Raw genomic sequence first — 14,854 nt, 5'->3', positions numbered from 1 at the left:
TCCATAACTTCTAGCCAAACTTTTTGTTCTTCCTTTTCCATCAGTTCTCTTACTAATCTTCTTAAAATCTCCAATCTCTACTACCCTTACTTCTCTAAAATCAAAAACAAAGTTAGAGAGTTGAAGAGGAAAAAATATTCTGAACCCTAGAAACCATCAAACAAAATCTCTTAAAGCTCTTAATGCATCTTCCATGGGACGTCCAAAACAAAATTTTTTGATCTATTAATCCTCCCAAGAGAGGTAGACACATTTTAAACTCTAGAAATCAGTTAATTTTGAGACCTAAAACATATTTTTCATCACTTCTAAAATATTTGGTTTGTTCTCTATGTTTTTCGGGTATAGTGATTAGAAAAGGCCGCGGCTTTGGGGAATAAAGAAAATTCTCCGGAGAATAAAGACTTTTCTTAAAACTAGTCAAATAAGATTGACTTTTTATGTTTCTTTTTATTGCTAAGGGGCTTCTAATTTCAGAAGATGCTATAAAAAAGGTTCCTCCATCTCATCACCTCTCTCTGCCACTTCATCTTCTCGACACCTCATCATCTTCTCCGGTGAAAGTCGCCGGCCAGCCAATTTTCCGGCCGGCGACCTTCAAACATAAAAAAAAAAAACTTTTTTAAAAATTTTCTCTCTCCTCTCTCTCTTTAAATTTATTTTTCTTTTCTCTCTCTCTAGAACAGATTTAGAGAGAGAGAAGGATATCTCTGCTTTCCACTTCCCACAGCTTCCTTTTTCACTTCACGCTTTGTTAACGAGTGATAAAACTCAACTATAGCTGGAGCTTTTCGGGAGGTAGCTGATTTGACAGGAAGACAAGGGAGTGGTGGTGGTGGAGGAGGTGGCCGAGCCGCCAAATTTTCCTGAACCTTCGGTTGAATTTCTGCAGCTCTAGTTGAACTTGAAGATGATATCTTAACCGAGCTCATTTTTATGTCAAGATCCTTCTTCATTTCTAAGTTTTCCAATTTGTTGGCCATGAGTTTCTGTGCAAGGCCGGCCCTGGCCCAAAGCGAGCAAAGCCTCGCTTTGGGCCACCAAATTTTGGGGGCCACATTCGGATGGGGCGCCTTTAGATTTTGTTAGAAGTTAAAGTTCTCAACCAAGATCCAGTTAAAAAACCAGTCTTCTGGGCCTTTTTACGTTCATTCTTGGCAACATGTGGCCCCCACCTTCTTTTAACCAATTGAGCAATTAATTCACCCTACTTTTTATGAAAAAGAATTCACCTGACTAACATCACACTTATACATTTCAACAAAAAAAAAAACATCACACTTATACTTTTTCTGTTTCTTTCTCTCTAATCTCTCTCAACATTCAACAAGCAAGTCAGCCGCATGCCCACATCTCCACATTATATGTCCAATATATTTGTTAGTTATCATATTTTTAGGTCTATATAAAATATTCAACATATAACTTTATATTTTATTGGCTTCATCATTTAATTCATTTCTTTTGTTTATTGTTACTATTACAAGTTATAGTTAGTATAAGCTGATTTTCAACTCCCATCTCAACTTTAAGTTATAATTAAGTGAAGTGTAATTGATTTTTAGGTTTCGTCAATTTTGTAATTAAGTTAAGTCTAATTGATTTTTTGGGTTTTGTCAATTTTGTTTTGTTGAAGATATTATGTATTAGGGAAGAAAAGAGAGGAAGAAAACCATATAATTTAGTTGTTGTACATGTAATTGTTATTTGTACATTTGCGTATAAGTAGAGGCGAGTAAAATATATAGGTAAAGACGGGCTGAAACTTTACATACAAAAATATTTTTTTGTATTAAAAGTCGAACATATAGAATCTAGTAGACAATATCTTAATTAATTTTAACTCATTGTGGTCAATTTATGCACTTAAGGGGTATCATGCACATAAGAAGAGATTTATATCTCTCATCAAAAAAAAAGAAGAGATTTATATAACAAATCAAAGTATCTTCTTTAACTAAAATTACAAGGTGTTAATTTAAATACTAATTTCGGACATACCTTGTAATTGTTATACAATTAGGCGTATATCTATTGTTATTCCAAAATATAATTTAGCAAATTTTTTTGTAGTACTGGTGTTAGTTACGGTTAGGAAAAAAGACTAAAGTCATCATTTGAAAAAAAAAATCCTCGAAAGACATGATTTAAAAATGTGAGAGAGGGATTTAGACTCTTGACCTAGTCATTGAACTTCTGTATATAAGATTGAGTATATTTACAAAATCACAGGTGGACGGAATCAGGTTCTAGCATGAACCATTCCACATGTGGGTCCGCGTTGAATATATGCGTACGTAAGAGTTAGGGCCACATTTCTGGTGTCCGCTTCGGGCCACCAAAAAGTCAGGGCCGGCCCTGTTTCTGTGCATCTTTAAACTCGGAACCCTCTCGAATAGAATCCCTCTTCATCAAAAACATATAATCAAATACTTTTTAAATCAAACTCCTAATGAATTTTTAGTTCTGTTCCAAACAAATTTAATCTCTGGTTCTAATTCTAAGGATATTTCTTCACTTAAAATGGTCTAGTAAAGTAGTAAGAAACCATCTAAACTCAACATGAAAACTGAAACTAGTCAAAGAAAAATTAGGGTATTTGTGTTTGAGCTTTCAGCAAACAAGTTAGAAAACTAACCATGATTCTTGAAGACCCAAATCTAACAACCTGATTCTAATTCATAAATGGGTACAGACCTTCTCTCTCTCTAGATCTGTTCTAGAGAGAGAGAGAGAGAGGAGAGAGAAAAGTAAAAAAAAAAATTTGTTTTTGTATTATGTTTGAAGGTTGCCGGCCGGAAAATTGACCGGCCGGCGACTCTCGCCGGAGAAGATGATGAGGTGTCGAGAAGATGAAGTGGCAGAGAGAACACATGAGATGGAGGAGAACTTTCAAAAAAATGTATTCTGTATTCCCCATAAAAATTTATTCCCCCGAGAATTTTCAAAAAAATCTGGATTCCCTCGAGAATTTATTCCCCGGAGAATTTTCTTTATTCTCCAAAGCCGCGGCCTTAGAAAAAACAAATCTTTGAAGAAGAAACACTTGGAATGAGTTTAGGGTTTAGATTCATAGAAAGATTTTGTTTAAGTTCATAAAAGTTCCTTCAAAATTCTTTTATGAGATCTTCTAAACACTTAATTCTTTTAACTCCCAAAATTAGAAGGCCTATAGCAACAAATAGAAATATAAAGTCAATCGCAATTGGTCAATTTTGTAGAAAATTTTTATTCTCCGGAGATTTTTCTTTATTCCGCAAGCCGCAGCCTCATTTTCTTTGCACCCCCCATAGAATCATTTCGGTGAACTTTTGGAAATGCATGAATACTTGGAACACATTTTCTTTTTTGCTATCAAACACAACCTTAATTAAAAGAACAAAATAAGCGGCTTACATATTCGTAGACAATTTTAACAATCAAACTTTATTTCTGTTTCATTTAACTTACCATGAAACTGGGAACAATATATTTCCCTTAGGTTACATATATTATATATATCCAAAATAGATAATTAGTACATGCAAATTCTCAGTTGATTTTTCTGCAATTAGTTCTTATTTCACCATTATTGCCTGTTAATGGGCTAAGATTACCCATCTTCTCCATTGCATCAGCAAAATCAGATAAAAATGTATGTACATCTTTACTGTAAGAAGTGACTTGAGAATTTGTTGAACCACCATTGAAGAGCTCTTGATCAGAATGAAGCAGACCTTTGTTGTCAACTAAATTGTTGTAATAAGCTACATCGAATGTCGTCGGTGTTGAATCAAGAGGCGACAAGTTATTGTCATTTCCCGATGTGGGACAATTCGATTTCAATGATGTAGCGAATGAGGTATCGATGTTCTTTTCGTTGTGGATACGAGTTCGAAAGCTTGTGCATCTAGCTTGGCCTATAGTATGCGATCCTAGCAAAGATAGGAAAAAAATGTAAGGCCATTTTTCGCATATTATGTTTCGACGAATATTGCTTATATAATACCATAAGGTCCATAACTTCTAACTCTTTATTAATTGTAAGCACTCATCATGAACATAAGATTATGAGTGAGATGTACCTGAGAGAGCCACCATTTCTTTAGCAGAGAAACCTTTCTTTGAGAAAGCAGAAATTAGGGCATTAAGATCAAGAGTAGGCTGAGGTATGTCACTATTTGCAGCACTTAAACTAGCTGTTTTCGCGTCTCTCCTTCCTAATTGTACTGTCCATGGTTTGGCCCCCAACTGCCACAAATTATATCTTAGCTACCCGAAATAATTAAAGAAGATAGCAAGTTGCTTGAAAAATAAATCTCAAGCTAGCTAGAACTATAATTACTTACAGCAACGGCGGAATCACGAGCAGCAAGAGCTACGATATCAGCACAAGAAACAACACCAGGACAGTCTTTCTCGACTTGAGATTTGATGGTGTCAATCACATCGTACCCTCTTAATGAATTTGCATTCGGTCCTGCTGTTTTCTCCCCTGTGAAACTCGATGTGTCGTCCAAAAGAATTGATGCATCACAACCCTGCAATTATTGGTACCAATTTCGGAAAGGTTAGTAATATATACACTATATACTACTTTTTGGCTGATTAATGGACGACTAGATGGTGGTGTATCAAACTATCAATCGTTCTATAATGAAAGAAAAGTTTTTTTCTTCCCAAAAGAAGTTGGCAAGGGCATGGTCCAATAAATGAATCCTAGAAATGGAGGGGTTTCCATCCATTATATGACTAACCTTTTGCAGGAAAACTAGCTAGACTTGTTATGTGGTAAAAGATAAAAAAGAATAAGAAGAGTTTTCAACAACCCTTAGTTGGTTTCCACCTTCTAGGTATTGGGTTCGAGACACAGATACTAGTCTATTAACGAAAAAGAAGGGATATTTCCTACTCTCTAAACATATGAATGGGTACACGTGCATGTACGTACACAAACACACAGATAGGCACATGCATACGCAAATATATTAAGATACCAATTAGAAGAACTTGCATTAACAAAGCAGTCGTGGAAATGAAGACGTAACAAGGAGGCGCCCATCCGACGTTCGTTCCATACTGCAGTTCTTACTGCAGATTGGATGGTAGTGAGGGCCTTAGGACAAGAACTCAAATAAAAGTTAGGAGATAATTGTGCAGATGTTATCATCACAAAGAGAGATAATATAAGATAGAAGGCGAAAGCAAAGGAGGATGAGGAAGAAGCCATGAGTAACTACTTCAAAGGCACAAAACAAGGAGTTGTTGTTGAGCTAGTATGTAGTATTTGTGTATTCTTACCTTGGCAATGTGCCTATTTATAAGACTTGTTAGTGGGGATATGAATTCTATTCACATTATGCAATAAGCAAAGCTACTCTAATCTGAATTCAAACTATTTGTTGTTTAATTAATTTTAATTTGCACCTAATCTTGGCCCACATACTTTTCTATTATAGAACCTTATTACTTGGAGATAGAAAACTTGAGTTAGGGCATTTAGAGCACATTTGTGAGGGAGATGGGTGAAATACGATTACCAAAAATAGCAATTGTGTCTGGCATGAGTGAATGAAGCATCAAATTTGTTGTAGAATAGGATTGCCCTTAAAAGGGGTTCTCCCAAACCAATGTGGGTGGGTAGATTGCGTGTTTTCCTTTTCCCTAAATAATATATGAAATCACTTATCTACTGTCAAAGTTTATCTCTACCAATCTTATTACTAGCCAAACACTAAAATAAGGTATTGCGATAATGCGATTAACATGAATAATGAACTACATAATTGGATCAGTAATCTTGACAATTATATTCTTCTCCACGAAACATGATCTTAATGGTGAGTTTTATATATCCCTTTCAACCAATTTCTGCTCATACTGGTTAAACCAAAATCCTTGATAATACCTTAATATTGATTTTAGTAATAACCCTTTTTCAGTAATGTCAATTACCAAAAGAATGTTTTTTCACTACTGTTTTTTACTAATTTTGTGCACACTGACTCATGTAGACAATAATTTCTTATACGTGAGTCCAATTTAAACCTTCTACCTAATTCATTTATTTATTTTAGGCCAGCGCTTCGGGGAAAGCTAAATAGTTTCCGGGGTGTGAAGACTTGGTCAAAAATTGGTCAATTTTGTTTGACAATTTTATTTAGGGGGAAAGCAAAATAGCTTCTCCACCTCAGCTCTCTCTCTCCACCTCACTTCTTTCCCTCCACCTCATCTTCTCTCTCCACCTCATCTTCTCTCTCTCTTCTCCGATAGGTCGCCGGCCGGAAAATTTTCCGCCCGGCGACCATGAATTTTTTTTTTTTGTTCTCTCACATCTCTCTAAACTCCGGCGAAGGGAGTTTCCCTTCGCCGGAGTTCCGGTCTGTTGAAGAACAGACCGGAACTGGTATGTTCTTCAACAGACCAGATCTGGCCTGTTGAAGAACAGGCCCCTTCGCCGGAGTTTAGAGAGAGAGAGATGTGAGAGAAATTTTTTTTATTTTTTTCATGGTCGCCGGCCGGAAAATTTTCCGGCCGGCGACCTATCGGAGAAGGGAGAGAGAAGATGAGGTGGAGGGAGGTGAGGTGAGGTGGAGGGAGGTGAGGGGGAGAGTTTTTTATTTTGAGCCTTATTCCCCATAAAATATGTTTCCCGGAAACTTTTCAAAATTTTGCATATTCCCTTTAAAATTTCACACCCCGGAAACTATTTAGCTTTCCCTAAAGCGCTGGCCTTATTTTATTGGAAAAAGTATGCCTGGACTCGTGCTCTCCAGTCGAAAAATATACTCTGTATATGTTACCGCCAAATTAAAGTAACTTTTTTTTTTAGTTAATTCTTATATGGCCCCCTACTTTATGACCAACTTCCTTTATGGCCCCCAAATTTTTGTAAATTCAAATATGACCCCCTATTTTCATGGAAATGTCATAACTACCCTTCCCATTAATATATTTTCAAAATAAAATTAAAAACAAAAACCTAAATTCCACCTCACTTCCCTCTCCACCACTCATCTCTCTCCACGTCACCTCTCTCTCCAACTCACCTCTTTCTCTCTCCAAGTCAGCACTCTCTTCTCCGATGAAGGTCGCCGGCCGGAAAATATATTTTTTTTTTCACTCATCTCTCTCTAAAAATTCCGGCGAAGGGGGTTTCCCTTCGCCGGAATCTGGTCTGTTGAAGAACAGACCGATTTGGTCTGTTATTTAAAAGATCTGGTATGTTCTGTTGAAGAACAGAGATCTGTTCTCAACTTTGAGACCAGAATTGATTCTGTTCTGTTGGTTTCTCCCAAATAATGGCAGAATTGAGACCTGATCTCAACTTTGCTTGTTCAGGATCTTCCCCATCTTCACCCCCATTTTTGGGTTTTGTTTTAGGGCGTGTGGCAACAGCTGCATTACCATTAGAGGCAGGACCTGTACCTCCATCATCAAGAACAACACGAATCTCTTCTGCTCGTCTTAAGTACTCAGTGAATTTATTAGTTATTGCTTCTTTAATTTTAGGGTTTTTCTTGTACTTCAAATGGGTCTCAAAGTATTGTAAAGCATTCATATATAAAGGAAAAGCCTTTACATAATTCCCTTCATTATCTTCTTTAACTACTTGCTTTACGAATTCTATTGCTTGCTCTTTGAAATTGCTATACATCTTATAATTCTATCAAATTGATATAAAAATTCCCCCAATCAAGCCAAAACCCTAGAATTCTTCAATACTCGTTTCTCTTTTCATTGAGATTCCGGTAGTGTTTCTATCTTCAATTAAACCCTAACAATAAATATCCAGAAGATCAAATTTCAATTAAAGGAGTTGAATTGTTGATCAAGACAATTAGTAGAGCAGATTAGCCCAATTTTTTTTTCAAACCTAGGAATTGTAGAGAGAGAAAGTAAGAGGGATCGAATACAGGAGACAATTCAAACAGAGGATGATTCTAGAGAGAGAAAGCTTAGTGGAAAAGACAACTCCAGCAAGACCTTGTCTTCTTCCCAAGAAAGCTTAGTGGAAATGACAACTTCAACAAGACAATTCAACAGATCACTAGAATGGGTCTGCTTCAACAGACCAGATTCCGGCGAAGGGAAACCCCCTTCGCCGGAATTTTTAGAGAGAGAGAGAAAGAGATGAGTGAAAAAAAAAATTAAGTTTGAAGGTCGCCGGCCGGAAAATTTACCGGCCGGCGACCTTCATCGGAGAAGAGAGTGCTGACTTGGAGAGAGAGAGAGAGAGAGAGGTGAGTTGGAGAGAGAGGTGACGTGGAGAGAGATGAGTGGTGGAGAGGGAAGTGAGGTGGAATTTAGGTTTTTGTTTTTAATTTTATTTTGAAAATATATTAATGGGAAGGGTAGTTATGACATTCCATGAAAATAGGAGGCCATATTTGAATTTACAGAAATTTGGGGACCATAAAGGAATCTGGTCACAAAGTAGGGAGCCATATAGGAATTAACTCTTTTTTTTTTTTTGTTGAACTTATGAGTTAGTAGATATACGGTTGCCAATAATACAAAATTGTGCATGCCAAACAAAATGAGATTAAAATATGTCTATGTAAGTCAATGAAATCTGCGACTTATGTCTCTTCTTCTTTCTGTCTCTATCTTAATTGATCCTATGATCTCTTATCTCTCTCAGTTTCTTTTTGTTTCAAACGTTTTTTTTGTTGGGATATACCGTATACGTAAGAGCGATTTACATTAGAATAAAACAAAACCATAAGAATTAAGAAATATAATTAACAGCGTTAAGGAAATGCTATGAAATCCTACCTATGAAATTAAAGGATCCCAACTTGTTAATTAAGAACTAAAATGAATAGGGAAAAAACCTATTTGAATCAATTTGAGATACGAACACTTAATTGGATTCTCATAGTTATGAGTTTCATTTTCCATAATATAATATGGAAAGTTCATCTACTTGATTTTATTATGAATACAAAGTCTAACAAGAGAAAATTCACATATTTTGCGATAATCTCATTTTGCTAGCTTGAGAAATGTACAAAATCTGGACTATAGGTCACTTTTAGTGAGTCTCAACTCAAACACCGTGGTTCGTGGTAACTTCATCAGAGAAACTTTGTGTCTTTTGAACTTGGGTGCGTGGTATAAACAAACCGTATCAGTATTGATAACAATGGAGACTTGGGAGATCGCACTTTCGTATATAGCTTTTTGCTAGTTGAAGGTCCGAAAGACGCATCAATCCCTATGGGTCAATATGATTGTGACATAACCAAAGTGATGATGTCATTGAAAATATTATAACAACATGAACTTTGAAAATCCTCCTAATAACCTATATGTATGTATAAAGCTTTTTGACGTTCAAGTATGTCTAAGAGTCAGGCAAGCCGCGAGCATACTCATCTGGGTGGAGTAAAAAGTGTTTATCACAATTTAGTTATTGGGTTGACCATCTAGAATCATGTTGTTTATGATCAAAGTATTGAAGGGGATTCAAATGCATTTATTTTTTTGATGAAAGAAATGCATTTATTTATCAAATAAAAGTTTTGTTATTTCATAATGGTTTAAGTTATCAAAAAGTATACTCAACCGGCCTCTTGGGACTCCAACTTGAACCGCTTGTCTCTCCTCTCACATGTTCAGTCACGTGGAGAGAGAAACTCTTGTTTCTCTCGCAGGTGGTTCAAGTGGGAGCCCCGGGAGGCGGGTTGTGTAGCCTTGTTGGTAAGTTATATATGATCAAGTATATTCAAGATTTTCAGTAAATTTATTCATCGATTATTTGATTTTTGTTTTCCAATGAAAAATGACGTTTTATTCCGTCTAGAATATAGGTTAAATCCTAGTTTGGGACCAGACAATATGTAGAAAAAAAAAATAACTCTTTCTGTTTCTAAAACTTGTCTGACTACATTCTCTGGTCGGAATTCAACCATGATTGTGATCACACGGAGTAACTATGTTGTTCTCCAATTAGGACGAGTAGTTTAGAGCACTCAAGGTGGCTAAAATAGATAAAAAGTAATGAAGGGGTTTCTCAATCAAATTCAAACTTCTTAAATTTCCTCACTTAGATGAAATTAAAGTTACATTAGGCTTATCCTAAAAGGGATACAAATTAATTTGCAACAAACCTATCTAGGAAAGCATTGTGAATACTCTTTTTAATTTAAGTGTAGTAGTTAACCTTATCTATCTTATTTATTGGATATTGACTTTGAAATTAATCAACTTCAGGGATCATAACACTTAACACCTAGATTAATAAATTAAAGGGTTTGGTATTGGTTGCTCTGGACTTTTTAAACCAGTTGCTCCACTGTGTTCAAATCTACATACAACTTCAATTTGAACTATATAGTTCATATTTAAATAATTTTGTGGGTATTAATTTAACTATATTAGTTACTCATAGTCCAAGAAGATTAATAGCTTCACTCAATGTAATATTAGATTAGGCCTTAATTAGTCCACACTCCTTTGTGAAGGGAGCATAACACCAGATTGATAGGACATGTCCTTTGGTGGCAGCTACTTTATCTCTACTACATTTTTTTTTATAGTTGCCTACTTTTTATGGTCCCGTCTAGAGCTTTACTCAAAAGTTGATACATAATCTTCTTGATCGTATGTCTTCTTCAACTGTTTTTTTGTAATCTCAATAACTCAAAGTAACAAATACATAGTTTGCAATTAATTCACGAATCACAATCGTATGTAAGTGATATATTATTCTCATAAAGATATGTGGAAATGGATGATATTGATTTCAAAACCACCTAGAACTACTTATCGTCGCCTTAAAAAATAGGAATTGATTTTTCCGACCGAGTTTTGCAGGGAGAGTAACCAAATACATAACTTAGGGAAATTCATGTTTTGACCGGCCAAAAAGTCACGTTGTGTTTGTAAAAATTATTTGTTTTGATGCATAAACTTTGTTGTATATAACATACTAATCATTTATAATCACATAATGTTAGATGCAATATGCATTTAACATCATCCTACATTGTAAACAATATAGTTGTTCACTAATAAAAATGTGATCGACAATGTTATTGTCCAAATCTAGCACTTAAGCAAAACAGTTGTTGTACAAAGCACAAATGTCTTGTGTCGAAAAAAATATTGTTGTATACTACACCTTTCAAACTAGGTTGAGTTATCTATAGTGACATTTTCACATCCGAACCTAAATTTTTAATCCCCATTTGATTTATTAGTTTATTTAGTTTTATTTTAGCTCAGACTGATTTCACATTAGGGGTGGAATTTTGGGTTGATTTCTCATTTTCCCTCTTCAAGATAATGTCATTAAATGTCAAACAACTAAACAAGTATTGAAGTTAAATTAATGTAATCCTTCATGGTTATATATGTGCTGAATAATTGAGACTAGGTATACTCCCCACTATAGAGAGAGGGAGTAGTTGAATAGGAATAAAATATCATATATATTGAACTAATTACAAGTGGAGAAGCCATTTACCAATACCTAAGAATAACTCTCAACCTTATTTAAGAAAGTCAAAACTTAATTGCCTAACTAGTGGGTCGAAAAAAAGAAGTTAAAGTAACAACCACTCCACTTTTTTAATGTATCTAGTCAGATCTGAACCGGAAAACTAATTAAGGTACTCCATGCTAATTGAGCTTGGTGGTCGTGGCATGGACAGATTTATGTTGATGAGGCAAAATATTTGGATGGAAATGCTCAAAGAAATCTAAGGTTGTGTTTATTTATAATCTAAACTCGACTCACCTGAGTCTAACTTATCTGAATCGAATCGTTTGAGTCCGATCAAGTAAGTGAAAAAGTCTAAACACATAATTTTTTTGGATATTAATTACGATAGTCATTACAAAAACATTGATACATCAATAAGACATGATAAGCACAATAAAGACCGAATTTAAACCCATACAAAAATGGGTCTAAAACCCACCTAAACTACTGGCCTAAGCATTGATACATCAATAAGACGTGATGAAGCAACAGTCCGTGATGAAACAGTTTGTGAGGCAATCAGGCAGTGATGAACGGGATGTTCCAAAGAAGTCAAGCAGTTAAAGTTGTACTGGGCTGGGCGAAATCCCTCGGGCAATTCTTCATTCTTGTTGTCATCAACCGGAAATCGAGATTGAGCTGACCTGGTGTTGAGCCAGCGCAGCGTACCGTTTGCTGATGTCAAAAAATGACCTTCCGTTATATCAACATGAAAAAGGGAGTTGATGCATGATAACCTCCGTTATTATCGAATATTCCGTCTGGATGATCGATATTCCTTCGATTCTCGCTCCTTGCTCTTAGAAATCTGGGAGAAAAACCTGCAAAAAGAAAGAAAACGACTCTGACGCTCAAGACAGTCGGATTGCTCTTTAAAGTAAAAGAATGAGTATTGATCGATCATTTTGGGGGGGGTTGAGTGTGTTAGACTTACTCAACTTACCTTGAAGAAGGTGATGTGATGCTCTTTTATAGGCCGAATTAGGGTTTCCCTTGTAGTTATCTCGTATCTAGGATAAATAGAAGTTCCTAAGTTTAAGGATCCTTCATAGATATCATGCCGAGGTGATAGATCTTCTGGGAGATGTTTCCTCCTTTGAGACTCTTGAAGCCCAAACTTGCTTAAACACTTAAGATCTTTAATCGACTTGGATCTTTTAGAGAGATTCCGGGATTGAATCGGTAAGCTGTAGGCATTTTTCTGACTCCCCAGTTTAGGGTGTGAGACAGAGACGTAGCTTACCTGGACTCCCCTCATTCCTTCAGTGATTCCAGGACTAATCTGTCTGTGCCAGCGGCAAAACAGAGTTGATAGCTTGTACTGGCTGACCTCCCATTAGGGGTGTAGGTGGCGGAGCGTCGAGGACTTACCTGTTATGCTGCCTTATGCCGGGTTGACCCGTTGGACTTCAGGTCGAAGCTTGACTTTTTGAAGTCGGTCAACGTCTGGGCATAGTATACATAATCACTGTTCATCAGTTCCGATTGCCTCAACTCAATATTGCCTCAAAATCTCTTTCTAAAGAAAAACGAGAGTTTTCCGGCCCTCATGGATAAAAAAGGGACCTGTAACTCATCCAACTATTTTATTTATACCCAAATTTAATAAATCTTGGATTTGCACTAGGATCTTACTGGGTGTCATCCAACTACTTTATTTATACTCAAATTCAATAAATCTTGGATTTGTATAGGGATCGAACTGGGTGTCATAATATCACATTCAACCCATGATGGGGAACCACAAAAAGAAGTTTTATAGGCACCCCATAATGGTATAGGCAGGCAAAATGATACTTTGGACTTGAGTTACACCTCCTACTGCACTTCCTTAATTCATAAACCCTCGCTCGGTTGGGGTTTTAACTTTCTCTCTCTTGATCGCTAAAACCCTACAAGGCTACAACGTCTTCCAAACCAAAACCTCTCCACCATCAAAACCCTAGCTTTCAATGGCAGACTCTTCTGAGACAAAATACCGTCAATACCACCCTTACCAAGATCTCAATGTCCCAATCACCAATCTCTACAACCTCCCAACCTCACCTGAATATCTCTTCCAAGAAGAAGCCGCCGTTCAACGCCGTAGCTGGGGAGAAAACTTACAGTACTATACAGGATGTGGGTATCTCTCAGGCGCCATTGTTGGTGGCGCTAAAGGTTCTCTTTCAGGTTTGAAAGCTGCTGAACCAGGTGATTCATTGAAGTTAAGAACAAATCGAGTATTGAATTCAGGTGGACACACAGGAAGAAGATATGGGAATTCATTAGGTGTAATGGGTTTGATTTTTGCTGGATTAGAAAGTGGGTTTGTTTATTTAAGAGGAACAGATGATTTGATTAATAGTGTTGTTGCTGGTTTGGGTACCGGAGCTCTTTATAAGGCGGCGTCTGGTCCTAGATCCGCCGCCGTTGCCGGTGCTATTGGTGGTTTAGCTGCTGGTGTTGCTGTTGCTGGAAAACAAGTAATGAAAAGATATGTCCCTATATAAAAAAAAATGGGGAGTTTGAAGTTTGGGTTTTGGAATTGAGGGGTTTTTTTTAGATTGATTTGATACAAAGGTTTAATGAAGTTATGTTTGTATATCAATCAATTTGTCGACTTGACTTTTAATGAAGTTTTGATTAATGAAAGATTTTATGATTGAATTTGTTCTCATTTTCTTTTTCCATTGTTTACTTCATGGGTTTTTGTTTTAAGAAATGAACATTTCTATTGAATCTCTGTTTTTCTCCTCTTTGAAAAATCTCTGTTTCAAACTTGGGCTCTCTTTCTCCTCACTACAATCTTTCTCCTTAAAACTTAGGTTGTACGATATATTTCGTGGTCAGTCCGGCATGAGATGCAACATAGACATCTTAGTGACTGGCCAACCAGCATATACATCTCGTGAACGGCCGGCCACGAGATGATTATGATTGGCTACAAAATTCTCGATCGTATTTATGTTCGTGATTGGTCACAAAACTCTCGATCGCATTTTGTGACACTCAATCGAGGATTTCGCCTAAACCCCTTCTTTTTTCGTTTGACACTAAGAGGGTTTTGTCTTTCATAATCTTATAGCCTAGAAAATTTTATCGTCTCTCCAAATCTCTCCGAAGTTGCGGCCAGAAAAACTTCGACAAGCCTTTATAACGGTCACGGTGTAAAACAACAGTTATCTCAGTAGGAACATATCTAGTCTTTCATCTTTTTCAACTTCAATTACTTATTCACTTCTCATAGATATCACTTGATTTTTATGTTATGTTCTTAATGTTTTTTAAATTATTTGAATGATTTACCCCCTGACTTAACTGCATAAATTGATTCTTAGTAACGCTCCTGATATACGTTCTTAACTTTTTTTTCAAATTTATTTGAATGATCTGCCTAAATTG

The 14,854-nt window shown here is 36.2% G+C and overlaps 2 protein-coding genes and 1 pseudogene across 2 annotated transcripts; 1 reads left to right on the top strand and 2 right to left on the bottom strand.

Moving 5' to 3' along the window:
- Positions 1–3,399: 3,399 nt before the first annotated feature.
- On the bottom strand, positions 3,400–5,272 carry LOC147568576 (cationic peroxidase 1-like). The gene is made up of 4 exons (XM_086654981.1): positions 4,994–5,272; positions 4,329–4,520; positions 4,065–4,230; positions 3,400–3,914 (listed from the first exon to the last, which is right to left on the bottom strand). Exons 1-4 carry the CDS (start codon positions 5,207–5,209, stop codon positions 3,532–3,534), a joined length of 957 nt encoding a protein of 318 aa, XP_086511107.1. The 5' UTR covers positions 5,210–5,272; the 3' UTR covers positions 3,400–3,531.
- Positions 5,273–7,231: 1,959 nt separating this feature from the next.
- Positions 7,232–7,636, bottom strand: LOC147568575 (protein SUPPRESSOR OF K(+) TRANSPORT GROWTH DEFECT 1 pseudogene; annotated as a pseudogene).
- A 5,646-nt stretch (positions 7,637–13,282) lies between these two features.
- On the top strand, positions 13,283–14,119 carry LOC147568574 (mitochondrial import inner membrane translocase subunit TIM23-3-like). The gene has a single exon (XM_086671195.1). It carries the CDS (start codon positions 13,423–13,425, stop codon positions 13,960–13,962), a length of 540 nt encoding a protein of 179 aa, XP_086527321.1. The 5' UTR covers positions 13,283–13,422; the 3' UTR covers positions 13,963–14,119.
- Positions 14,120–14,854: the final 735 nt, after the last annotated feature.

Source organism: Eschscholzia californica, unplaced genomic scaffold, assembly GCF_041429995.1.
Source record: "Eschscholzia californica isolate CP2 unplaced genomic scaffold, dmEscCali1.0.p SCAF_1, whole genome shotgun sequence".
NCBI lineage: Eukaryota > Viridiplantae > Streptophyta > Magnoliopsida > Ranunculales > Papaveraceae > Eschscholzia > Eschscholzia californica.
Note: the sequence above shows the minus strand (reverse complement) of the source record. Positions and strands in the feature narration are given on the sequence as shown.

Bases quoted from the DNA above. Each gene is read 5' to 3' on its own strand.
- LOC147568576 (XM_086654981.1), bottom strand. From the start codon at position 5,209: ATGGCTTCTTCCTCATCCTCCTTTGCTTTCGCCTTCTATCTTATATTA. The intron at 4,521-4,993 runs GCAAGTTCTTCT...CAATAATTGCAG, and splicing joins TCCACGACTGCTTTGTTAAT to GGTTGTGATGCATCAATTCT. The intron at 4,231-4,328 runs GTAAGTAATTAT...AATTTGTGGCAG, and splicing joins CTCGTGATTCCGCCGTTGCT to TTGGGGGCCAAACCATGGAC.
- LOC147568574 (XM_086671195.1), top strand. From the start codon at position 13,423: ATGGCAGACTCTTCTGAGACAAAATACCGTCAATACCACCCTTACCAA.